The sequence below is a fragment of the Quercus lobata genome, chromosome 2 (assembly GCF_001633185.2).
Source record: "Quercus lobata isolate SW786 chromosome 2, ValleyOak3.0 Primary Assembly, whole genome shotgun sequence".
Classification (NCBI taxonomy): Eukaryota; Viridiplantae; Streptophyta; class Magnoliopsida; order Fagales; family Fagaceae; genus Quercus; species Quercus lobata.
In genome coordinates this window covers 90,577,564-90,603,717 of record NC_044905.1, presented here as the reverse complement: position 1 = coordinate 90,603,717, position 26,154 = coordinate 90,577,564, and the positions used below count along the sequence as shown (strand labels likewise).

Below are 26,154 nucleotides of genomic sequence, written 5' to 3'. Positions count from 1 at the left end.
TTTTTTTTTAAGTCTCATTTTCTTTTAGTACAATTACACTTTTATAAAACTTAATTTTAAACAAAATAACCTTAAAAACAAAAAGAGTTATAACAAAGGAACTGGACTTTTCTAGTTGATTTGATTGGTAAATTTTTTTTTTTTTTAATCTTTAGATAAAGAAATTGGGATGCAATCGATTAACCCTAAAAATAAATTCATTGATATTTTGATGTTTTGGGGGGGAAAAAATCTATATTTATAAACATAAAAATAAGAGTTATAACAAAACAATTGGACTCTATGGTTCTAGTTGATTTAATTGGTAATTTTTTTTTTTTTAAATAAAATATTTGGGATGCAGTCTATTTACCCTAAAAATAAATCCATTGAATTTTGATGTTTTGAAAAAAAATAATTAAAATCTATATTTATAAAATCGATTCTGACCAAAGATTTTCCTTAAAAAAAAAAAAGATTCTGAAAAAAAAATAAGTACACCAAACCCATAAAACCTCTTGTGGACCCGTCTCTGACATAGTCAAACTAGATATAGATTATAGATAGGAATATGGATAGTGTCCTTTCAGGGGGACAAAATTATAAGAAGATAGAAATATATGAAATGAAAATCACCCAATATTTAAACCAAAAAAAGAAAAAAAAAAGAAAGAAAATCACCCAATATTATATTGTGAGACACTCAGCTAGGCTATCTTTGTAATTTGATTTTCCTTAAAAGAAAGCAAAACATGGCCCACTTTGCAACAAACCTCACACATTGTTCTGAACCACTAGCTGCAAAGTTAAGTCCCAAAGCAACATATTATTAATTATCCGAGAAAAAATAAAAATGAGAGAAAGGGAAAACAAAAACAAAGTGGGTGAAATTTTCAATTTCTGATTTCACACGTCTATAAAGAATCACATGATTAGTTAGTTTTCACGTGTATACATATTAATATCCCACTTAATGCGCACGTATATGTTTCTTGAAAGCTTGTGTTCCTCTGTTCCTTTGTAAATTTATGAGTTACAAATCTTTTTTTTTAAGGAAACCTTGTGTTCCTCTGTTCAAGTTGTTGTAGCCTCCACTGCCAAACTCCCTAGCTTTACCTTGTAAACCTCAAACCTTACTTTGATACTCACATTTCCATTGGTAATGGTTTCCTCAACCATTTGAATATTATAGAGCTCAGATCTTGAAGTGTGGATATATTCTGAACATGGGTTCTCAGATTTGGCTGTTGGGGCTGTGCTTTTGGATGTGTGTGTTCAGTTTCATTTCTGTGAGCTCAAAGGCTCTGGTTGGAGATGGGACTGTTTTCATTGATGGGAAAGCAGCCATTGGGAGGATTGATGATGATTTTGTTTGTGCAACATTGGATTGGTGGCCCCCTGAGAAATGTGACTATGGGACATGCAGCTGGGGTCATGCTTCTCTGCTCAATCTGGTATATTAATTTCGCTTAGGTACATTTTTTTTTTTAAATATATAAAAATATTTGTATAGCTAGTTATGGTTGTTCATTGATAGTTGCAGGGAGTTGAAAGCATTAATTTTTTCATGGTTCGTGGTTATTTAAAATTCAATCTTTGTTTGATATGGGGAATACATGATTATAAGTATAATTCTTGTCCATTAATTTGATGATGAGACCATTTTTCTTTTCCTTAATATGTGTGTGTGTGTGTACATTTCAAAACTGGTATTTGCATTTTTAATTCAAGACTATGATCATGTGATACAGAAATGTTCATTTTTTCATTTGAGAAAACAATTAGAAATATGTCCTTAATGAATTCGAAAGGATAATATGTCATATTGATTAACTGTTTAAAATTTGTTCGATCATTCTCATGTGCAGGATCTTGGCAACAATATCCTATTAAATGCAATAAAAGGTGAGAATACCATAATCACAGGATTTTCTCTTGATTATGTGTAATTTGCTTTCTCTTATGTTTTCATTGGAGTCTAAAATTTCCATTATCAATCATGGTGCAGCTTTTTCACCCTTGAAACTTAGACTGGGTGGCACTTTGCAAGACAAGGTCATATATGATACTCCTGATGATCAGCAACCTTGTGTTCCTTTTGCTAACAAGTCATCAGAGATGTTTGGTTTTACTCAGGGTTGCCTACCCATGAATAGATGGGATGAATTAAACACCCTCTTCGAAAAAGCTGGGTAAGAAGAATTTTTACTTCTTGTTTACCTTCAAATTTTTTTCTTTAAGAGTTAAACAGCCTAAGATTCGTTGGTCTATTTCAGGGCTAAGATTATATTTGGGTTAAATGCTCTCTATGGACGATCTATACATTCTGATGGGTCTGCTGTAGGAGCTTGGAACTACACTAATGCTGAATCTCTTATACGCTATACTGTCGGAAAGAACTTCACTATCCACGGTTGGGAGCTTGGTAAGAATAATATTTCTTGTTAATGGCACTTAAATGGCAAGAGTTATAGAATGATACAAGGAAATGTGCATCCCCCCTCCCCACGAGACCTCGTCTTTCCTTCATTCGTTACTACTGCTTCAAACTTGTTATATCCATCTTCAAATTCGATTACTTATTCTACAAATGTGATGCAAGAAGCTAAAACTTAATGAAATGAAATTATATTGATGTATTGTTGTGTATGTGTGGTTTATTTTTTCCCCCCTTAAAATTGAGCTCATAAAATTTCCAGGTTTAATTCTAAGCAGAAAATTCTCTTTTAAGTATCTCTTTTGCCAGTAATTTATGAATATATAATGAATCTCTTTGCTGTTCAGGAAATGAATTGAGTGGGAATGGAGTGGGAACGAGAGTTGCAGCAGATCAGTATGCCTTAGACACTGTTGCATTGCAGCGCATAGTCCAAAATATTTACAAGGAGATTGAACCCAAGCCGATAATAATTGCACCAGGAGGATTCTTTGATGCAAACTGGTTCAAAGAATTCTTAAATAAGACATCGAAATCTTTGGATGTTGTCACCCACCACATATATAATCTGGGGCCAGGTATCTTTAATTGAGCAAACTGAATATTCATTCATTTCTTAATCCTGCAGTTATTTTGAAGAATTTATCATCTAAAATTGTAGGAGTTGATCAGCACCTTGTTGAAAAGATTCTTGATCCATCCTATCTTGATGGTGAGGCTAACACATTTAGGAGCCTCCATAACATAGTCAGGAGTTCTGAAACTTCAGCAGTTGCATGGGTTGGTGAGGCCGGAGGGGCTTACAACAGTGGCCATAATCTTGTCACTAATGCCTTTGTGTTTAGTTTCTGGTAACTAAGCTATAATCTACAATTAGAATATCAGGTTTTCTGTCTTTGATTCTAGCTCAAATAAAGTTTTTTTTAATGCAATAATCAGGTATTTGGATCAGCTTGGAATGGCATCCTCTTATGACACAAAAACATATTGCAGACAGACGCTCATTGGTGGGAACTATGGTTTACTCAACACCACTACCTTTGAACCAAATCCGGACTACTACAGGTTTGTGAATTTTATAGGCTATACTATGACACAGCTAGAATCCACAAAATCAGAAACAATATGTTTAATATCATCAAAGAACAACACAACACCCCCCCCCCCACCCCCCCTTTTTTTTCTTTAAGAACTTATTATAATTCCTGCTCTGAAGTTCTGAAACATACATAATAGATCTTTGAAAAGCGTCATTAATCACCTTGATGCAGATATTGGATTAAAATTTTGTTGCAATTCGCAATTGTTAAAGAAATTTGGCTTTACCATGTTGCCAAAACAGAGGACAAAATAAATAGAAAAAGAAATAAGGGAATTATAAGTAGTCAGCATACTTAGATAAATGATAAAGTTGGCAGCATAAACAAAGATGGATTTATGAATGAGAAATACAAATCCACAGATGAGATTTACGCCTGGTTCTTTAGTGATACTCAAGATAGAATTTTATTAGTTCCCATTTATAGTGATGATAACTAATCAGAAGTGAGTTTATACTTTATTTACTAAGCGGTATTAGGACTTTGTGCTTGATACACTGCTTTGTTTATTACAGTGCTCTTCTTTGGCACCGATTAATGGGAAACAATGTTCTGTCAACGAGCTTTTCTGGAACAAAGAAAATACGTGCTTATGCCCACTGTGCAAAACATTCTGTATGTACCATCCCTATTCAATTATCAAAACAGGTATATATTCTCTTTTTTGATCTGACCAGGTTCTTCATCATGCAGAAGGGATTCACATTATTATTAATCAACTTAGACAACAGCACCACAATTCAGGTCAAAGTAGCCTTCAATCGTACTTCAAGTTCGCGACATAAACACAAGTTTCATAGAAAACATATTCGGCTGCCTCAAGGTTATAAAAGTGAAAATGATAGAGAGGAATACCACCTTACAGCAAAAGATGGGAATTTACACAGTCAAACCATGCTGCTAAATGGGAAAATTTTAACTGTAAATTCATCTGGGGACATACCTCCATTGGAGCCTTTATATGCAAATTCATCAAGCCCAATATCAGTAGCTCCTTTCTCCATTGTATTTGCTCACATACCAAATGTTGTTCCCCCTGCTTGCAGGTAGGAGGCTAGATAGAGCTAAAATTGGTTCGATCTAATCTAATAAGAGACTGAATACTAAGGCAACGATTTCATTCTTTTTCCGTCATCAAGAGCAATCTTTTTTAGAAATTGCTTTTAATTAATACAAAATTTTTCTTCTTTTCTCTACTTTTTTAAATTCATAAAGTCACTATAATGGTCAAATGTACAACAATGTTGTGCTGCTCATCGTATGCATCATACAGCAGATACCCACATGAACAAAGCATATTAGTGAAATGTAGTTTCACCAGTAGGTTGAGAGAGAGAGAGAGAGAGATTTTGTGGTGCCTGTTATCATTCTCAATAGCCAATAGAAGCATCAGTACAAGTGGAATTCTTGCAATTCAAATTCTTTCGTGTTGAAATACATGTTTAACAACTTTGGTGGCCAACCAAAGAAAGTCAAAATATACAACACTGTTACATATGATTGAACCAAAGACATTGGGAATATACACATGCTATCTTTCCTAGGTCGTGACGCAACTAAACTTTGACCCAACTAGGGATGAGTCGATATCCACTAAATGCTGTTGAACAAATCAAATTAGTATTACATTGAGTTGACTTTCCTTCAAATTGGATACTTCATTAAGAATAAGAAATCCAAAGAACAAGAACAAGGTCAATCTGTCTCTGAAAAGGTTTGAGGCTTACTGCTGGCGAACACCAACCATACAAGTGTTCCAGTTAAGTAGAAGAAGATCGATGGTGCAAATAATGATATCTACATAAATACAGTAACGAATTAGAGACTGTACATTGTGGTGGAAATGTGAAAGATATGAGCCAAAAATAAAGGAAAAACTAGAATGACAGTATCTTGAACTTACACTCCAAGAATGAGTTGAATCAAGAAGATAACCGGTGAGGGCTACACCTACAATGCCAGGTACTGCTCCCACTGTGTTGGTGATACCCTGAATGTAGAATTTTCAAGAAAGGACTTCTCAAATGATCCATGATTGAATTCGGAAAGGTTTTAATTGTATTTGGTTAAAAACATTTCTAAATTTGGCTGAAAAAATTTAGAAAAGACAAAGAAGGTATATGCTTTAAGTTAAGAACATGCATAAGCATTGTACAGAAACCAGTTCCATGCTTTTGGCCCACTGTTCAAATGTATTCAAAACAATTCAGGGAATTAGTCTACCCTGGGATTCCAACATATGACGTTATGGCTTTGAACAAGAGCTTAAGCTAATAAAGCCAAAACTGGGATTAAATATGTCAGGAAGATTCAACAAACTTTACAGAAATAATCATAGACTTGTCATGGTACTATTTTGATCAATAGTTTGTCATGGTTGCTGTAATACTTTATAAACAAAGCTATAATTTCTGCAATTACTAATTGATTGTCAGAGAAAACTATGTGCACATGGTTGGGTGCTAGAACTAGGTAAAACGAGCAATGTTCCATTATGAATGTGATGAGCTTCCAGAATGAGGTTGATAAGTTGGAACATTAAATAAAACACATTGACGCAGGAATAAAGCTCATATCCTTTTCTGCACCCGGAAAGGGGGAAAAGAAACCTATTACCTTTATAGATGGTATGCCATTAATGAAAAGATAATAATGGTAATATGCAATGGATAACAAAGATAATACAAGAACCATAGACTGACTGGAGATTAAGCAGGGAAGAGCTCTTAACATCTGAACACTTATAGAACAATACCTAATAAGAACAACTACTAAAACAGATAGAAGCTTGGAAACTGTAATATTACATACCAATAGTATACTCGCATATTCGGGTGAGATATCTTGATGAGTACAGTAAAGTCCTGTTCCAATTATTGAATTAATAGTCTATATTGAGGACATTTAGCTCCAAAATCTATTGCGTTACATAATAAATGTGATATAAATTTGGATTGTAAAGTACCTGAAAGGGCAAAGCTTGAAAGGGCTAAGCCACCAGTGAGAAGCCCCACAATTTCCCAAGGCGGCAATCCTAGATCCAGAGAGGAAAGAGTCATGCAAATTGCAGGTGACAAAAAGGCAATTGATTGGCAAATCTTTCGTACCTATGTGAATGGAAGTAAGTAAAAAAAAAAAATGTTAAGAATCAAATTTTTTTCAAAAGCAAAAAAAGACAAGGCCAAAACTGGCTTGGGGACACACTAGTTCTTATCTCATATCACATGACACTTTATCCTCAGCTTTGGCCGTGGATTTAGAATTTTCCTAATATTACAAGCAACAGTAAATTATCATGGCAACAAACTTAACTAAAAAATCCACATCTAAAGAAAAAATTATATTAGTAACTATAGCAAAAGCAAACACGTCAATGTAAGAGATTTTTCTTTTTGGCTTATTGCAAAAACGCATACAAGAACAACCAAGCCTTAGTCCCAAATTTTGAGATCAGCTATGAATCCTCAACAAATTAATCAAGGTTGACCACATGTATTTTTTCACCTAGGGAGTGCGTGTATTTGTAGTGGATCCATTCATGATAGGGTGATTAAATTTTATATTGGTTGTCAACCTACCATAATTCTCCCCTTTTTTTGGGTTTGGGACTAGTTGTGAACAAATCATATGACACTAAGCCCAAACATAGGCAAAGTTTGCAAAAACTCATAATCAATGAAAATGATTTATAATTTCTGTTTTTGATAAATCAATAGTTGGAGATGAGAGGATTTGAATCTTGGATATCTTTGTTGGAAGCACTAGGAGGTGCCAGTTGAGCTACAAGGCTCTTGAAATTATTTAAACTTTCACAAGACCATCATGACTAATATAGGGGAAAAGAAGTGATGGTTCATTGTATCTGCATACCGTAGTGGTTTCCACTCCATTGGAAATTAATTGGTCAGCAACTTGTGTTGCGATGCTAGTCACAAAGATCGAAGCTAGTGGAGGAAGGATAGAAACCTGAAATGGAGTATATATAAAACAAATAAGAACATAATAAATTATTATTATTATTATTTATTGGTGGTGGTGGTAACTGGTAAGTTACACGTGCACTAGTGGATTTTGTGCTCACAACCTTACTACAATCCATCCAATCCGTCCGTTCTTGTGGGAGGAGGAAGTACCATCCAACATAAAGTTCATTGTTCAAATAAGAACATAAATTCTTCACATATCGGTTATGCTTGCATGATCAAATAAACGATATCGATACAACTTTCATACATGAATACAAAACTTTTGTCTTTCTTTTGTGTACCACTTTATGCTCTACTAATCACAACTTGTCATGTATTCATTTGTCTTTCTTTATAAACACATGGCATACCATGATTAGTGGAGCAAAAAGTGAAACAAAAAAAGTGGGATAGAGTATTTGTATTCTTCATACACAGTAGGGAAATGCTATTCAAAGTAGGAGTATTTAAGCAAACATTAAGATGCTTATGTTAAATTCTAATGGTAACATGATATTTCAAAATGTTTCTTTTGTTGCCACAACTAGGAATGTAAATCCAAATTTATTAATCAACCAGTTAGAGGATGTGTGACAGACTGGTTTTTGAACTGAGAGTTGAGAGGAAAATTGATTGGACCTAACCTAATCATTTTTCTGGTAGCAAATTGACCTCTCTCCAACAACGATCGCAAATCGTCAAACCTCATAAACCCTAAACCTTCTTGTTAGGCTATTTTTAACCTCCCTCTGCCCCAGCCCATACTCCCTTTCCGCATTGCTTGTTCCTTTCTTTTTCTTTTTTAATACAAGATAGAAATTATACTCTAACCTAATCTAAGTGTATATGTATGTGAAACTTCTTCATGGAGACTTGAACCCCAACCTTTATCCCCCATCCCACAAGAACTTTGTACTTGTGGAATGACCATCATGCCAAGGGTGGGCGGTGGTGCTTGTTCCTTTCTGAAGTGCTGTATGTTGTTATGACTTGAGTGCTAGATAAATTATTTAAATTTAGTTTAGTGATAAAATAGGGCTTCCTAGATAGATTAGTATTGTTATTTTTTGTAATCAAATTAATTCGTATGTTTTAGGATAGGATTAGTTCTTATGTTTTAGGATTTTTTGATGAGGTTATCTCATCTTGGCTATTTATGTAAGTTAAATGCATTAATGAGAATTAAGCGGAAAATTAACACAAAAAGTCTATCATTCCTCTCAAGTTCAAGAGGCTAGTTACCTCAAATCGACTAAGTTATCTTTTATTTTTCCAGTTCACAACATATGTTCTACAATACATTGTATCACGAATCACACATGCAGATGTATAAAGATTTCAGAAATTTGATAACCTTTCCTTCAAGTGATCTCATGAGATACCTTTATACTTAGGTTTTCAAGTTCTGTGACCAACAAGCAACATTTTATTTGAATGTATTAGAACGCATTATTCTGCACCAGTATTATGGTAAGCAAAACCATTTTGATCAGCCAGCTCCATACGCCAGCTTAAAGAAACAGATCATTGCTTTTACCTTACCTAGAAATTGGGGAAGCTAATTTAGACACTAATCCCAACTTCATAGCAACAGAAGCAAATACAAAACTCCCCCCCCCCCCCCCCCAAAAAAAAGAAAAAACTACTTTCAAACATGATGTTTCCCTAATTAGCTTTTAATAGAACATTTTATTTCATTTACGTAGTATCTAGTGTATAATTTATTAATTTCATTTGAAGTGTTCATACATATTTCTATGAATAAACAAAAACACGCACACACGCGCACACACACACACACACACACACATATATATATATATATATATAAAAGGCTTACCCATGCAGCTTCTGTTAAATTTAAGTTCAGCTCCTCACTGCATGGCATAAAACAGAAACTTAAATTCTTTGCCATTATATAAATATGACAAAAGAAAGTGTATTATTGCAGATGGTAAATGTTTTGAATTTATGAGAAGTATTAAAAAAACTTAAGAAACAAAAGAAAAAAACGTGTGCTAATAAAATATATCACAACCTAATCCTTTCAGAAAATTACTCATTGATACTTCATCAGGATAACAAAAGTCCGCACAAGTAATTATCAGTTTTTTGATAAGTAAACAACCCAGTACAGCTGGTGTATACTGGAGTGGCTACAGTGTCAAGAGAAGTTACAGCAATCAATAAAATCTAACAAAGTAGAATAATGCTCTTGTTTTCTTCAACACAAAAAAAAAAGAAGAAGAAGTAGAATAAGGATGATGTGGTAATACTGCCATGCCATCCAATCAAACAGCACTTGGGGCAGGAGCATCTTAAGCTCCGTCAAAGTCCTCTCTACGCCTTCAAGTGCTCTAGTGTTATGCCCCTTCACATAGTCCACATAAGGCACAAAGGGACAGCACCCCAAATAAAACCACTGTCGTACCTAGCAAAACTCTCTTTCCAACATCCCAACAAACCTATGACTCTATTTGGCATTTCCCATGCACCCGTAATAATCAGAAGACAAGTGTCCTAGTTCTCTAGAGTACTCGCAGTGCAGAAATGAGTGATCAACACTCTCCCCAAACTTCTTACACAAATAGCACCATTCAACAACTATTAACTTACGGAATCCAATCTAAGTATTTTCACCAAAGCCACGGTCCAAGTAAAGAATGCTACCTTAAGTGGAACTTTGGCCTTCCAAATACTCTTCCAAGAAAATGAAAGTACTTCCCTAGGATAAAAAAACCTTATAAACAATTTCATTTTGCACCAATTTAAATATTTTAAAGTATCACGGTATAAAATGGATAGAGGCGTAGGAGAGGACCCAAGTAGTCCTTCAGCTTCTGCTGAGGTTATATGGTGGGTCAAGTTACAATTGGTGTAACTATAAACAATGTAGACTACTCAATATTTTTTTATTAGATACGAGTTTTGACAAATCCCACCATTGATTGTATTTTCTTTTTATAGATGTCAAAGATCAATAATTATCTCATTAATAAAATGTTTATTTCAAGTCTTTGTACATTATTATGCATAAAAGTTGAGTTTATGAATTAAATAGTAAATAACATTCAATTGGCACAAATTTGACGTGTGTGTTAAGGACATAAAAAACATGTAATCTAATGGTGAGATTTTCAAAATATTAATTCAACAAAAAATTATCAGGTAGTGTAATATTGCCTAAAGTTACATCAGCTATAACTTGATTTGGACCCTATATATATAGAAACAATTAGAACTAAAAGGAACTTTAGGACTCTCTATATATAAGAAACAATTAGAACTAAAAGGCAATTTGAAGTACCATGCTTCCTTAGCATTAATGCATTGACGCCGGACAACCAGAACAATTGAACAAGAAAATAACGGGATATGACCTAAGCGTTAGCACTTAGGCTTAGCTTGGAGTGAGCACCAAGCGAGAAAACTACTAGGAGTTAGTAACTAGGGTGGAACTAGAGTCAGCACCAGACTAAATAAACCAAAATTCCATTTTTTTCTTTCATCCAAATATCAACTATTCCTAAAAGGAGTACAATAGGTTGCTTATATAGGGAAAACTAAACCCTAATTCTAATTGGTATAGGAAACCCTAATTGCTTTATTACAAAAATAAACTTGCTTCCAAATATTAAAATACTAATAGCCTAATAAATTACTAGGACTTAAGACATAAAAATACAATTGATTTGCAAACATAAATAATACTAAATAAAATTCTTGAATCTCCCGCATCATGCACACTTTTAAAAACCTTAATTATTTATGGCTGAGAATGAAGTAAAAAAAAAATCTCATTTGCACTATATTTATCACTTTGATGAGCTTGATTACATTTGTACCATAAATTCCAAGAGACAACTGGTGAAATGTTAACTACAAAGCTAGAGAACACATTATTCTTTTCAAATATAGATAATTTGTGAAGCCTTTCTATAAGATGATTTCATATTACTTGGATGGGGAGGGTTTAATAATACCTCATCCCCATTATAGAGCTAGAAAACACATTATTTTTTTCAAATTTAGATAAATTCGCCAAGCCTTTCTCTAAGATGATTTCATATTACCTAGACTGGGAGGGTTTAAAAATACCTCTTGTCCCTATTACAGAGATAGAGAACACATTATTCTTTTCAAATCTAGATAAATTATCCAAGTTTTTCTCTCAGATGATTTCATATTATTTGGATAATATCTTCCAGGCTATAAGCACTTGGGTAATTATAGGGACAAGAACTTAGCAAACAAAAGAAAATAAATAAATAAAAAATATAGGAACAAGAGGTGTTATTAAACCCTTCCCCCTACACCGGTCTCCAAAAAAAATTAGAAAAAAAAAAGAAAAAAAAAGAAAAAAAGAAAAAAAAAAAAGGTATGCACAGAAGTGTATTACAAATCTATCATTTCTTGTTGACTGGTTCAACAACTTCAGCATTCTAATTTCAAATTAAGCTTAAATTAGGATGAATCATGACCCTTCATGTCATCCTGCATTTCCCATGTTGACACAATGTGACATGTGTAAGGGTATGGCATTTGGACACCCAAAATGGTAGAAAATCTTGAGAAATAGAAGAATCAAACACTTGGATACCTACCCAAATGCATGTAACATAGAGGTGATGTCAATGACTTCTACAGGAAAAAAAGTATTTATACAATAGTTCTTATTTGCAAATGTTGTTTTAGATTTTCTTTAAAACAACTTTTTAACAATATAGTATGGATAAACAATGTCCAATGAAGGAAATAAAAGAAACAGGTAAGGTGATGCAGAGTGTCTCAAAGCACTACTCCTAGAAATAGCCAAAAGTAAGGCCAAAAAGCCAGTAAATAGTCGCAATTTACCTAAAATATGTAGGAAGCCAAGACAGACAAGTATAGTGACCCCAGCTTCCACAAAAATGAGTATATATCATCGCCCATACAGCTTGACTTTGGAAAAATGACTTCCATGGTATTTCCTGTTATACAAGATCCAAAAGAAAACCAAGGGTAATTACATGAGTTGTCTAAAAAGTTATGAACAGACGCTAAACCAACAAAATAAAAGTTACCCAATATATGAATAAGAATTTTACTGTCTTTCTTCATATCAGTCAAAGAAAAGTTATTCATACAATTTAAAAATTCATGGGAAATGCAAAGAGAAGCCTTGCTAATGTCAAAAGATGACCTGAGACACTAACTGCTGAATGACAAAGTATGACCTAAAATAACGCTTGTATTAAACAAGGGGTGATGTCCATATCAGTTGTTATAATTCTAAAAGGGTTGTATCCAGTGCACAAAACTACCTTTTTAAGGAGTCTAGGAGACAAAGTATGATCTAAAGTAACATTTGCACTAAACACTAGATGATGTTAATATCGGTTGTTTTAATGTCTAAAAAGGTTATAAAATTTTTTTTTAAAATAAATTAAAAAAAAAAAAAAAAGTCTAAAAAGGCTGTATCCAGCACACAAAACACCCGCTTTAGTGGAGTCTTAGGAGAAGTGGTTGGTAAGTAGTCCTACCCCCACTTTTTGGAGAGGCTGATTGCACATACAGAGAATCAGTTTTGCTTTATAACAATTAAATAATAGATCTCTAGTTTTTGAGCAATGGTCTTCTGACCAAACGGCATCTCCTCTCTTCACAAGCAAAAGGTTCAATATAGTCAGATATGCAGTGTTAGATTGACATATACTGACCGTATCTGGCATAGCATATCTGAATCTTAGCCACAAATCATGGTTTTTTAAGGATTGCACTGAAAATGCTAATTGAGATGGTTGCCATTGACCCAGTAATTTAAAAGTCACTGACCTAAGAAATATCTCTGACCTCTTTTAGAGTCCACAAAAAGAATAGAATAAAGAACACCAAAGAAGGAAAAAAAAAAAATGCTTCATACCTTCAATGAGCCACCTAACTCTCTTAGAGATGTATTCTCCGTTTGTGTCCTAGAGGTGGACTGGGACCCTGATAGGTATTTAAAAGAAGGGGAAAAAAAACACTCATGCAATGTGGGAAATGAACTTAAGAAAAATATAAGCAATGATATAACAGCAAACATTGTTGTAGGAAAGTATATACTTTCCAATTAGTGAAGACAAATTCAAGGCATTTGATAATTGGAGAAAATCATGGGATTAGAATCAATCAAGAAATTGATTGCCAAAGAAAATAGTAGGATTGAAGCAATTAATTCAAAATTGTGATTGTAGTGTATATAATTCCCTTTATAAAAATGGGTTCTATTGTAATGATTCATCATCCAAGTGAATGAAGAAAATTTAACCCTTTGGTTCTTGTTCCGTGGATGCAAGCCCTGTGGCTGAACCATGAAATACTCTCATGTCTTTCTCTATTCTCTTTCCTCTAGGGTTATTGATGAAAGCACAAGGATTAAAGAATTATGGATTAGTATCAGTAGCCAGAGTTATATTTTATTACAATAGTAATAATATCTAACAAGTCCATTTAAGTATTGCGCAAAATACCATTAAATATTAGCATACTTATCCAAAAAAACTAAGTGTGAAGGAATAAAAACAATAATAGTATATGGCGGCATACATGAAAAGGTATTTGTAGTTCTCATGGCAACCGCACTAGCAATTTCGGTGATGAAAGGTTTTGGTAGTGATGGGAGTGGCAGGGCCAATTATATGGTAGTTAAAACAGTGCTAGTGGTAGCAAAAGTTAAGAAAAGATAACAAAGGGATTCTGTAAAGATGATAGTGTCCATATAGTGGTTGGACGGTCGGTGGCTGGGGCAATGTGTTAGTAGTGGAGGTGATGGTGGAAGCAGCAATGAAGTCATTACTGATTAACTGAAAACCTAAACAGGGTAAGTAACAAGGATTATGAGAAATTCTCATAATAAATTCATACTTCTGAACTTCATGGAAGTGTAACTTAGACATTTAAATAGTTTATTCTTTGAGATACTTAGCAAGTATTACACGTGGCATGACCAACAACAGTTTTGCATGAAATGATTAAAATGCATAATAGCGTATGATGCATTTGCAATATACTATGCCCTTAGTTTTGATTAACCAGTCTACTTCATGTCATCTATATGGAAAACAATTAGCTTATTCACACACACACGCATGCACACACACAGCGTATGATACATTTGCAATATATTATGCCCTTAGTTCTGATTAACCAGTCTACTTCATGTCATCTATATGGAAAACAATCAGCTTATTCATGCATACACACGCGCACACACACATATATATCACAAATGATAAAGAATAAATAAAGCCCAAAAAAAAAGATCTAGTGCTCACATGAAATGGGTTCAGCAGTGAATGAAGCATTTCCTTCTTTAAGAAGTTGAAACCCCAGAAACCTTCATAATTTGTGGCAATAAAAATGGTACAAAGTCACACTTTATTCAAATCAACATATTCAAAAAAACCTACAACACTAATTCAAGAATTCAACCAAGCAAGTGCGTTATAGTAAGACAGAGGAATATAATTTGTTTTGTTTCAAATGAACAAATTTTTATTTTCTTAATGTATAACTAATAAGTTCCTTATACTAAATTAGAAGCAGGTAAATGGAATGGTTTCTTAGTTTAGAAGAGCTACTTACCAGGCTAGTCCAAGAAGGCCAAATATGTAAAAGACAAATCCCCAACCAATATTTTGGATAATAGGAGGAGCCAAAAGAAGCCTGCAGGTTTTTACTATATTAGAATCAACCAATAAACAAAACCTAAGCATTCAGTTAACTTAACAAAAGAGTGAACAATGAATATATATATATATATATATATGTTTGCTACACTTGGCAAACCTAACCTAATTTAAGGTAAGCTCAAGCGTGCCTTTGTTTTGCTAGCACAGGATAAGTTTTAGCTGACAACTGATATAAAATTGTTGTTTTCCTGCTGAATTCAACTCATATTGAAATCAAGCAAAAACTGAAACTTCCCAGGAGCTCTTAAAATCATTAATGAGCCTTCAGCAATGAAAATAGATTTTTTAAACACGCTATTATTTGTAAAGAGAGATGAGGAACATGAAAGCAGACATTTTAAGAAGGTCAAATCTTTCTTTTAGAACAATCAATGCCCAAAAAAACTTGTAGTTATTTCTAATCAACTCACAGTTTAATGGCTTGCAATATTAGTTCTCAATAAGCAGGATTTTAATGTGGTCAAGTTTTGCTGTTTCATGCCAATTAGATCCATTATCAAACATTTACTTCAATACAGAGATGATTTCTTATCTATTATATGTAAATTCAAACAAAACATACCCTGCAACACTTCCCACACTCAGTCCACCAAAAACAAATCCTACAGCCCGTGACCGCTCTTCCAATGGTATTGTCCTGCAGATGGTGTTGGAAAAATCCAATCAAGTGGAGAAAATAATTTATGCTAGCTCTTTGGTAAGACATAACTTACAGTATAGAAAACACAATTCTGACAGCATAAGATACTATATAGTAAAACTCCAGAAACAAGATTTGAACCATATCATACACCCAAGTTCAACTTCACATAGAGTTGCCAAAACTAGCAACCAACTATTAACCCAATGAACTAGATGTACTAAAATTTCAAATTTTCTTGTCCAGTTTCCAACAAATTTCTCCACTCAATTCCATAAGATAATAAGATTTAGCTACCTAAATATGCTTATTAGTAAGGAATTCAGTCAGGAAATTAGAAGTGATAACAAGTAAAATAGCAAAGGAAACTCCAAGAAGTAGAAAATTCACTGATAAGAGCAAATAATAGCAAGAAGAGAGATCATGTCTAAAAGTCATTTTTCAAATTAACATGCTGCTGGACCAATTTGGATCTCATACATGCCTGGCGATAAGATCAGTTGCAGCTGATGGGGAAACACCTTCTCCTATTCCGACCTAGATATAAAGAGGAACAGAAATGCTTAGTCATAAAATAGACTCAAAGTATCATGATGGCTTTTAGTGAGGGAGGGAGACAGTCAGAGAAATGACTACATTATCATGAATTACTAAAAGGCATGGGCAGAGACAAGATAGGTGATGAACTTGAGCCATTTAATCAGACCAAGCGTTCATGCATGTAAAACTACAAAAGAAATGCAAAGTAGTAAATGCTTAGCCTGGTTGGATTTTTTTTTTTTGAGAAACAATAGAAGCTGTACTATAAAAGATTTGGAGGAACTTACATACCAATATTCTTGACAAGATTAATCCTGGCATAAATCCAGCAAGCAAAGGAACGAGAGCTGTAGCCAATGACCAAGTCAATACCCCAATCTCAAGAACTTTTCTGAACCAGAAAAAAGATAAAAGGTGAGATTGACGATGTATCACACTGCCTTATATGCCCCCAAAACAAAGAAAACATATTTCTGGTGTATGTAACATCTCAAATCATTTCTAACTCTTAAACAAAAAAATTGTTTGTTACCATGCTTTTACATGGATTGTCTTTCATGCTTTTGCAACAGTATAAGCTCTGTTTACAGAACAAGTGCAACTTAAAGTTCTTTCTCATATTGTGGTCCTTAGGCGTTAAAAGTGAGATCCAGAAGAGTTAAACGGACAAGGAGGTTAATATTTGCACGGTCTGCAGCTGAGGCTAGCTGTCTATATAAGTGCAATAGGGATGATGGTTAAATGAGAAGATTCCTCCAAGGTTAGAAATTAACCTCCCACCAAATATCTTGGCAAGCCAACCCCCAGGCAACTGACTCAATGCATAGCCCCAAAAGAATGATGATTGCACCAATCCAGCCACTGATGAATTCCACCCAAACTGGTGTGACATTGGAATTATAGCAATACTCAAGTTCACCTGTGCAAAAAATAAAATACAAAATGAATTAATTAAATCTCACAAACAACCTGTGAACCATTTGAACAAAAAGGTTTTATTTTATCTCACAAACACAGACCTGCAAACCATTTGAACAAAATGGTTTATTAGTTTTTTTTTTTTCTAGAACAACAACAACTTATCCGTAGTCCTAAACTTTTGGGAACAGCTATGGATCCTCAACAAACTAATTAAGGTCAAGCACATGTATTCTTTTTTGTCATTCTATTATATCAAAAGTCATACTCTGTAGTCTATATACCTCCTTAATTGACATGCCCTTTTTTATTACTTCTATTAGTGCTATTTTAGGTCTTCCTCTACCCTTTTTATTCATTTTTTTTAGAATCAACTCGCTCTTCATTCCTTACTGCTATATTAATCACTCTTCTCAGCGTAAACCAAACAACCTCAGGCTACTCTCCTACATTTTTTCATCAACTAGGACCACCCATAATTTTAAGCGAAGTTCTTCATTTCGAATCATATCTTTCCTTATCATTCTAGTTAATCCACCTTAACATTCTTATTTCAATTACACTCATTTTAGTTTTTTCTTTTGTATGACAAAAAAGAATAAAGCTAGAGCCACAACATTTTCACAACAAAGCCTAGGTGAAAAGCTATTAATGGTAGGTAAAGTAATGTAAGTGGTAGCCTGGTAGGCTTAAATGAGAATCAGCAACATATTGCCACTTAATCTTTGTTGTAAAAATATTGTGGATGTAAGCACTACTCCACAAAAAAATTGCAGCCCTTATCAATATATTTTTTTTTATAAAAAAGTTTGGGTAGTGGAACCTACTTAATATTGGTGGGCCAACCATGAAGCCATAAATAAAAACAAAAGAAAAGGCAAATTTTGATTGTATACAAGTAATACAACTTTCTTTAAGTTCAAATTCAACACCAACCAAAAAAAAATAACTTTCAATAATGAACTGACTGATCAATCTCCCTAATAATCTCTCAGAGAAGAACAGCATAGTATTAGTAATTAACAAAAAGAAATAACTACACTTTATCCTGAATGGGGTTTGATTTAAAAACACTATATTTATTTATTACAAAGGGCAAATTACTTAATAAAATCAAACCCAAAATGATTTTAAGAAACCACATAATATTCAAATTACCTTTTATCATCCTAGTAAACAAAACAGGAACCTCATTAGCCATTACAATCTTAAATTCACAAACCAAAAAAAAAAAAAAAAACCAGAATTACATTATAGTACCTTATCCATGTTGCAAATAACAAAGGCCAACGAGGTGGTTCCAATAAGTTTATATCTCTCGGGAATATTCTGCCACGGCGGCCAATCCCAATCAGAACCCACTTTGCCAGACCCGCTCTCCTCAGGACCCGAACCCGACTGGTCCAAATCATTGACTCTGAGTCCAGTGAGCACCCCAGTAGTAACTTTTTCAGTCTCTTTGATATTTTCTTTCTCTTTGATACTACAGAGAACCCGGAACTTCAAAGAAGGAAAGGAATGCAATTGAGAGTGATGGAGTTTATTGTTGAAGAAGAGTAGTGGGGTTGTTCGTGGTGGTGAGAGTGAGGTTTTTTGAGAGTGAGAATGAAAGCAGGCGAAGTTGTCAGCTCCTCTGGGACTCGGTGTAAACATGGCCATTTTCAAAGGGTGGTTGTGTGTGTAATCACTGAATCAGTTATGTAATTTTCGGTTGGTAGTGTGTTGGCGGGTAAAGAAGAAGAAGCGGAAGTGGAAGACGTATGGGCAAAGAACACTGGACCGGGTATGTTTGGGAGGACTTGAGTTGGCCACGCAAAAATGGGTTTGTGGCTTGGATTCAATTGGATGAGGTCTTTGGATCATTTGGTTCTGTGGGTGCGTGTACCTTTTTTTTTAGCCCACAACATGTGGGTCCTACTTTTGTTTATTAAGAACTTTAAAATCACAATTTTTTATTTTTATTTAAAAAAGAAAAAAGAAAAAAGAATTAATAGTTGTAAATAATAGACAATAAAGTTGTATTTAGATTCGACTAGCCAATCAAACACGACCATTAATTCATTTTGGTCTAAATTTTTGAGGGATCCAATCAGTTTGGGTCATCCATTTTAAAAAATTCAAGTTTTGGTTCTTATCTTAGTTTTTTATTTATTTTTTATTTTATTTATTTTAAATAGACCAAATCCAAATGATTACTTATTCACTAATCTCTAAGTACGTGCTTATGCACGTGTTCTAAGTTTTTTTTTTTTTTTTTTTTTTTTTTTTTTTAATTTTATTTTAAGTAAAGGTTGATAATTTGTATTTATTATAATTTAGAAATATATAATTTTTTTGAACAAATAAAAAAAATATAAAATTTAGAGATAAGCGATAATTGTAATTTCTTTTTTGAACATAAATTTTAAATTTTAAATTTTAGGAGTTCTTTTTTTAAATTTAAAATAAAATTTGTTATTTGACATTTATGACCCTATTTCTAAATAAGTTACTCTTTAGTAATGAGGGTATTTTTGAACTATATAAAAGTCCAGTTGGAAGAGGAGAATCCTCTTATATATAATATAGATATAATTTTTTATATTTTTTATATATATTTTTTAAAAAACCTAATAATCTTTTTTTTTTCTTTTTCTTTTTTTTTTGGAGACAAAGGTAAGCAAGGCTTTATTGATAAAAAAAAAAAAAAAAAAAAAAAAAAAAAACAATAGTAAGATTACAACACTAAATCACCCCGGAATACGTCCTCAAGTAGTTCTTCCACCCAAACATCCATATCTGCAGATAAAACTGCTCTACGAGCGAGAGAATGTGCTAACCTATTCCCTTCTCTCTTTACATGATGAAAACTACACATTTCCAAATGAGAGCCCAATCGACGAGTCTCCTCAATCACATGACCGAACATAGTGAGACATCTGCCATGGTCTTTCAATGCCTGAACAACTCGCATGCAATCTCCCTCAACCATAACCTTGTGAATACTTAGTTCTACAGCAAGAGTGATTGCTCGCCTAGCTACCAAAGCTTCTGCAAGTTCTATTGTTTGTGGGAGCTTGATTTTCTGACTTAAGGCCGCTATAATATTACCATCGTAATCTCGAAAAACCACACCCAGCCCAACCAGACCCAAATGCTCAAACATAGCTGCGTCAAAGTTTGCCTTGTACAGAGTTTCCAGAGGTGGGGTCCACCTGACTGGGGAATGATTGACAACCGGTTTCATATCCATTTTCTGCGCTTCAAGAAACTCATCCACCAAGTGACGAGCTTGTCAACCAACTTCCAACCCTAATAATCTAAGTCCCTCATTCTCTCCTTTTATTCTATTCTAATACTATTGAATATATATTTCGGTTTTTTGAATCAATTAATTTTTAAAAATAAAAATAAAAAAGGCTTTTATAGGTCTTAATAGATCGATTTGGTTCCCAACAAAAATGCAAAAATCTAACCAAATTAGACCATTTACACCCTTATTTGATGGGCCTAACTGATAACCAATAATAATACAACTAACACTTATGAAAAATATTGTGTAAGGTAAAATCTTTATAATTTTTTTTTTTAAAATGACCTATTGTATAATATAATATAGTATAATTTAGTAATTAGGGTAATAGGATTTAAGCCTTCAATGTCTCTATTGAAATACAAAGAGATATCAATTGGGTCCTACTATTATTTATTAAGAACTTTAAAATAACAATTTTCTTAATAAAAAATTTTCCTTAATAGTTTTAAATAATAGACAATAAAAGTATATCTAGATTCGACTGACCGACTAAATAAGACCATTAATTCGTTCTATTCTAAGTTTATTGAGGGATTCGGTTAGTTCTGGTCATCCATTTTAAAAAATTCAGGTTTTGGTCTCTATCTCGGTTTAAAAAAAAAAAAGACCAAACCGAAATGATTCTTTATACATATAATTTTTTATATTTTTTATATTTGGGTGTTTTGAATTGATTATTTTTTTAAATGATTTTATAGGACTGAACAGAACAATTTGGTCCAAAAATAAATGCAAAAATCAAACTAAACCAGACCTATTTACACCCTTATTTGATGGGTTTAACTGATAACCAATAATAATACAACTTAACTGTAAGGACACGATTCTCTGGCGGCCCAATAAGGATGTTGGGCTCACGCATGAAAGATCCCTCACAATATGATTTGTAGAGAGTGGGCTTGAAAAGCTAGCCGTTGGTCACGGGGCGGTGCCCGATCCTGGTTTTAGAGGAATTCATGTAGAAAAAGGAGTTGGGCTTGAACATTTTAGCCCTAAGGCATCGCACCCTATGGGATGGGACTCCTCGGAGTCGATCCGAGGACCATTGAGGCCTTATCCCGGTTATTTGACGACGGACTTTCTTCAGTGAGGTCCGATGTTCTTAAGAGATTCTCCCCCATGTAATCTTTCTTTTTCGGATGTGGGATGGGCCTCCCCTTAGATTTACTTATTTTCTTCTTTTATACTCCTCTGCGTTAATTGTCCTTCGTCCACGTGTAGGGTCAATCTTTGCAAGACGGATACTTGTCCCATCCGTCTAATCCCAAAATTGGGGATGGTTGATAAGGCTGCAGAGTACGGCTCTGTCATGTGTTGGGTCTTATCTGGAAGGGTAGTAAGGGTAACTTCTCCAAGATATTTTGGATCTCCTTACGAATTCGTCCCTATACCAGTTTTACCCCTTAATTCCGATGGGGTTCTGGATCTGCCGAGGACTGAACTGTCCTCGGCTGCCTTCCAAAGTTGTTTTGTGCTCGGTAATGTAGAGTTTGGGCCACAGCTCTCCTCGGATTGGGCCTTCGGATTTTCCAAGAGTGATTGGGCTTGGTCCTTAAATTATTGGGCCCCACAATAGCCCCTCAAAACCCTTCTATCCGACTTCCGGGTTGGGAAGGAGGGTTTTGGCGAACCCGGGCCCTTAACGTGGCTTACTTAGTTCAATCCCGCATTTATGTGAGCGGTTTTCCACCTGTCCAGGAAGTTAGCCGGTTTTCAAGGGATTCCGTTTAATCTGCTCGCGATCTATTCCTGCCGCTTGGCTGTCCCAGACGCGCCCTTAATGAATCCCCTTTACGAGGCTCATTTATGTCCGGCGGCTCATCTGATAAGGTGGGGAAATGGAACGGACGCCTCTTTTTTCTTCAGATTCCTTTGGGAAACTTGAATGCATTTAATACCCTCCGTTCTGCCCTTCCTATAAGAAGGCAAGCAGGAGGCCATCACTTTCGTGCAGACTCCTCTCCTTCCTTCTGAGATCTGAAACCCGTAGCCTCCTCTAGCGCCTGCTTAACCCGTTTGTTATACACCATATCAGTACATGCCCACCATAACGAACGATGAAGGAACCATGCCCCTCCTCAAAACACCATGTTCCGATAAAGCTTGAAATGGCTCGATCGGGGCAAGGGTGGCACAGACTTAAGACCTGTCCCGCCTCTCTTTCAGCCAAAATCCGAAGCAGGGGCTCGTCATGTCGAATTCTCGGCGTGGCTGAGTCGAGAACACCCAATATCAGCACCACTCGGCTCCTCACGAGCGTACCTAACATGGCACCAGTGTGTTAGGAGTCAGGGCTGAGGCAGGGGCGAAGTGCTTCTGCTTCTCCCTCTCTTTGCTCACTGGTGCCCCCCTCCGTCTTCCTCTTATAGTATTCCCAGCACCAGTTCCGCCTTGGTGCTGTCCTTCTCCCTCTTTTGCTCCTCTCTCTGTCTTTTCATTTCTCCCCCTCTTCTTCTCCTCTTTCTCTTACTCATGTCCTCCATCTTCTTCATTCATCTCCTCCATCTTCTTCATTGATTTCTTTCTTACTATTTCCTTCTTCTTCTTTTTTTTTTTTTTTGAAGTGAGTTCTTCTTTTAGTATGAGCAACAATGAGGCAGAGAGTGGAGAGACTTTGAAGACAAGTTTAAAAGGCGCTTGACCATTTGCTTATCTGTACTGTGGATGTTAGTACTGCTTCGGCAGCCCCTCTTTTGTATAGGCTTGTTGAAGCCTCTTTTTGTACTTTGTAATAATTTTTCATATCAATAAAAGTTGTTTCTATTTCACTTTGCATGTTCTGTCTCTTTATTTTTATAAATTTGCAAGTGCTGCTCGGCTCAACAATACCGCATCTAAATCAATGACGACTAAGACCAAAATACTTAATAATAAAAAGATGTTGCCATAATCTTAATGGAAATGCTTGGCACGATAAGGCAGACCAATAAACAGTAATACTTACCTTCATGGCTTGGATCCGAGGACCATGCAAGGCCTTGGTTATGTCCAGAACTTGTAATAATAATAATTTTTGTACTTGATTTCCCCATAGGCTTGAGTCCGAGGACCACGCAAGGCCTTGGTTCTGTCCAAAACTTGTAATAATAATAATTTTTTGTACTTGGTTTCCCCATAGGCTTGAGTCCGAGGACCATGCAAGGCCTTGGTTCTGTCCAAAACTTGTAATATTTTCTTTTTTGTACTTGGTTTCCCCATAGGCTTGAGTCCGAGGACCATGCAAGGCCTTGGTTCTATCCAAAACTTGTAATATTTTCTTTTTTGTACTTGGTTTCCCCATAGGCTTGAGTCCGTGAACCATGCAAGGCCTTGGTTCTGTCCAAAACTTTATGCTCTTTCCTCAGGTGTCTCATAATCTGCCGAGCAAGTAGTTGTCCTCGACGAAGGTTATTCCTTGGTGTGGGTCATAGTCCGTGGGCTTCCATGCTGAACGGGCCTGGGCCGCGAATTTATTAGGCCCACAGATTTAGAGGCATTTCCGTAGTCTTTGGTCACGCGGTACTTTTTGGCGTCCTAGTATTCGAGGTGCGCCTTCACGAGGCTCCTTTAATCTCAGGGTTGCAGACGGCATTGGAAATCGAGCCGGAGACATTTTGTCTGCAGCGTTCCTTGGGACGCTGCGTGAATTAAATGCCATCACCTCATCTTTTAAATAAATAGGAGAGAGAGTTGCTTTACCTTCGCACAAATTCTTCAGTCTCCTCTCTCAGTACATCATGTTTGAGGCAAGGATTGGGGCAAAGGAGCTCTCTCCGCCACAAAAGCGCCGTGTCTTCTTGAGATTCCAGATAGTGAGGTACGGGCCAAGGAGGCGTAGACTCAAGAGAATATTTCAGTTCGAGAGAGGGGAAAGGATGTTTCTCCCTCTTTTAGTCAAAATCCGAAGCAGGTTCTGGTCATGCCAGATTTTTGGTATGCCCGAAGACGGAATTTCCGCCATCAGCGCCGTCTGCCTTGTAGCAGGCAAATTTCTGCAGGGGCTTCCCAACTTCCGGCTCCCTGCATCTTTTCTGTAGATGGTGTTAGACTGAGGTCAGGTTCTTTGGCTGCCTGAGTTATGGGCATGTAGAAGCGTCGAGGAATAGTTTCCTTAGACGACATCTTGGAACAGTAGCCAACCTCTCCTCTGAGATATCTCCTCGGCATCATCTTCACTCTTTTGTACTTTTCTTTTACTTACGCAGTTAACTCTAATGTAAGCTGGTTTCAGCTTTTATTGTACACTGTACTGTTCTTTTGTCTTAATAAAAGATGCGTTTATTTCTTTATACATACTTTTTTTTTTGCAACAACCACTTTGGGTCTGAATATTAAGTCTAAGCCTGCCTTTAACAATACTCTGGGCGGAAGAACACTTTAATACAAACCCTTATTAGTTTAAACTCGCAAATATTATCAAGTATAACAATGGTAATCCTTAATAGATTGAATTCATGGAACTAACCGAGATAGCTGCTGAGCGTTGCGTGATGCACGCTAGACGAATATCCGAGAGAGCAGCCGAGCAGCGACGGACTTGGATCGTGCCCTTGGGGTAACATACTGTGCCGTATCGTATCAGCCCCTTTGGCACTGGGGATTTGAGGGTAGACCGTGGAACCCGTGCAATTAAAGGATTGACCCAACTGTTAACGAGAAGTTCTCTTCGGATGGATTTTAATGCTCTAGTAACAGTTTTTATTTTGTGTACTTGGTTTCCCCATAGGCTTGAGTCCGAGGACCATGCAAGGCCTTGGTTCTGCCCAAAACTTGTGATTTTTCTTTTTTGCACTTGGTTTCCCCATAGGCTTGAGTCCGTGGACCATGCAAGGCCTTGGTTCTGTCCAAAACTTATAAGATTTCTTTATGTACTTGGTTTCCCCATAGGCTTGAGTCCGTGGACCATGCAAGGCCTTGGTTCTGTCCAAAACTTGTAAGATTTCTTTTATGTACTTGGTTTAAGCTTGAGTCCGTGGACCATGCAAGGCCTTGGTTCTGTCCAAAACTTGTAAGATTTCTTTAATGTACTTGGTTTCCCCATAGGCTTGAGTCCGTGGACCATGCAAGGCCTTGGTTCTGTCCAAAACTTGTAAGATTTCTTTTAATGTACTTGGTTTCCCCATAGGCTTGAGTCCGTGGACCATGCAAGGCCTTGGTTCTGTCCAAAACTTATAAGATTTCTTTTATGTACTTGGTTTCCCCATAGGCTTGAGTCCGAGGACCATGCAAGGCCTTGGTTCTGTCCAAAACTTATAAGATTTCTTTTATGTACTTGGTTTCCCATAGGCTTGAGTCCGAGGACCATGCAAGGCCTTGGTTCTGTCCAAAACTTGTAAGATTTCTTTTATGTACTTGGTTTCCCCATAGGCTTGAGTCCGAGGACCATGCAAGGCCTTGGTTCTGTCCAAAACTTGTAAGAAATGTACTTGGTTTCCCCATTGAGTCCGAGGACCATGCAAAAACTTATTCTTTTATTTGTTTTATTTTTCAACCACCAGCCCCTACACCAAGGCGGGGACAGTTGGCCTAAGGCTGGAAGCCCCTAGAGATGCCCGCGCCCTTAGCACTGCGAGGCGTAGCCCCTAGCAG

At 35.7% G+C, this 26,154-nt stretch overlaps 2 protein-coding genes across 3 annotated transcripts; one reads left to right on the top strand and one right to left on the bottom strand.

Annotated features, from left to right (window-relative positions):
- The first annotated feature begins 849 nt into the window (after positions 1–849).
- On the top strand, positions 850–4,650 carry LOC115977140 (heparanase-like protein 3). 2 transcript variants are annotated; one of them, XM_031098818.1, is made up of 9 exons: positions 850–1,433; positions 1,848–1,884; positions 1,988–2,171; positions 2,256–2,404; positions 2,764–2,994; positions 3,078–3,267; positions 3,356–3,481; positions 4,032–4,131; positions 4,210–4,650. In XM_031098818.1, exons 1-9 carry the CDS (start codon positions 1,206–1,208, stop codon positions 4,564–4,566), a joined length of 1,602 nt encoding a protein of 533 aa, XP_030954678.1. In that variant the 5' UTR covers positions 850–1,205; the 3' UTR covers positions 4,567–4,650. The 2 variants fall into 2 exon arrangements, with proteins under 2 accessions (XP_030954678.1, XP_030954679.1); XM_031098819.1 differs by having other exon boundaries at positions 1,388–1,452.
- A 249-nt stretch (positions 4,651–4,899) lies between these two features.
- On the bottom strand, positions 4,900–19,141 carry LOC115977139 (probable anion transporter 6, chloroplastic). Its single transcript, XM_031098817.1, has 15 exons — positions 18,552–19,141; positions 17,147–17,292; positions 16,665–16,764; positions 16,318–16,370; positions 15,756–15,830; positions 15,087–15,167; positions 14,777–14,838; positions 13,384–13,451; positions 12,336–12,451; positions 9,322–9,358; positions 7,387–7,482; positions 6,482–6,623; positions 6,328–6,380; positions 5,420–5,506; positions 4,900–5,313 (listed from the first exon to the last, which is right to left on the bottom strand). The coding sequence occupies exons 1-15, from the start codon at positions 18,948–18,950 to the stop codon at positions 5,212–5,214; spliced, it is 1,617 nt and encodes a 538-aa protein (XP_030954677.1). The 5' UTR covers positions 18,951–19,141; the 3' UTR covers positions 4,900–5,211.
- Positions 19,142–26,154: the final 7,013 nt, after the last annotated feature.

What these genes read in the sequence shown, in the direction of transcription:
- LOC115977139 (XM_031098817.1), bottom strand. Translation starts at nt 18,950, where the DNA reads ATGGCCATGTTTACACCGAGTCCCAGAGGAGCTGACAACTTCGCCTGC. An exon ending in CACTGCTGAACCCATTTCAT is followed by an intron (nt 13,452 to 14,776) that starts GTGAGCACTAGA and finishes AATACCTATCAG; the next exon opens with GGTCCCAGTCCACCTCTAGG. An exon ending in TGGCTTCCTACATATTTTAG is followed by an intron (nt 9,359 to 12,335) that starts GTAAATTGCGAC and finishes TATGCCATGCAG; the next exon opens with TGAGGAGCTGAACTTAAATT.
- LOC115977140 (XM_031098818.1), top strand. Translation starts at nt 1,206, where the DNA reads ATGGGTTCTCAGATTTGGCTGTTGGGGCTGTGCTTTTGGATGTGTGTG. An exon ending in ACCCTCTTCGAAAAAGCTGG is followed by an intron (nt 2,172 to 2,255) that starts GTAAGAAGAATT and finishes GGTCTATTTCAG; the next exon opens with GGCTAAGATTATATTTGGGT. An exon ending in CCCACTGTGCAAAACATTCT is followed by an intron (nt 4,132 to 4,209) that starts GTATGTACCATC and finishes TTCATCATGCAG; the next exon opens with AAGGGATTCACATTATTATT.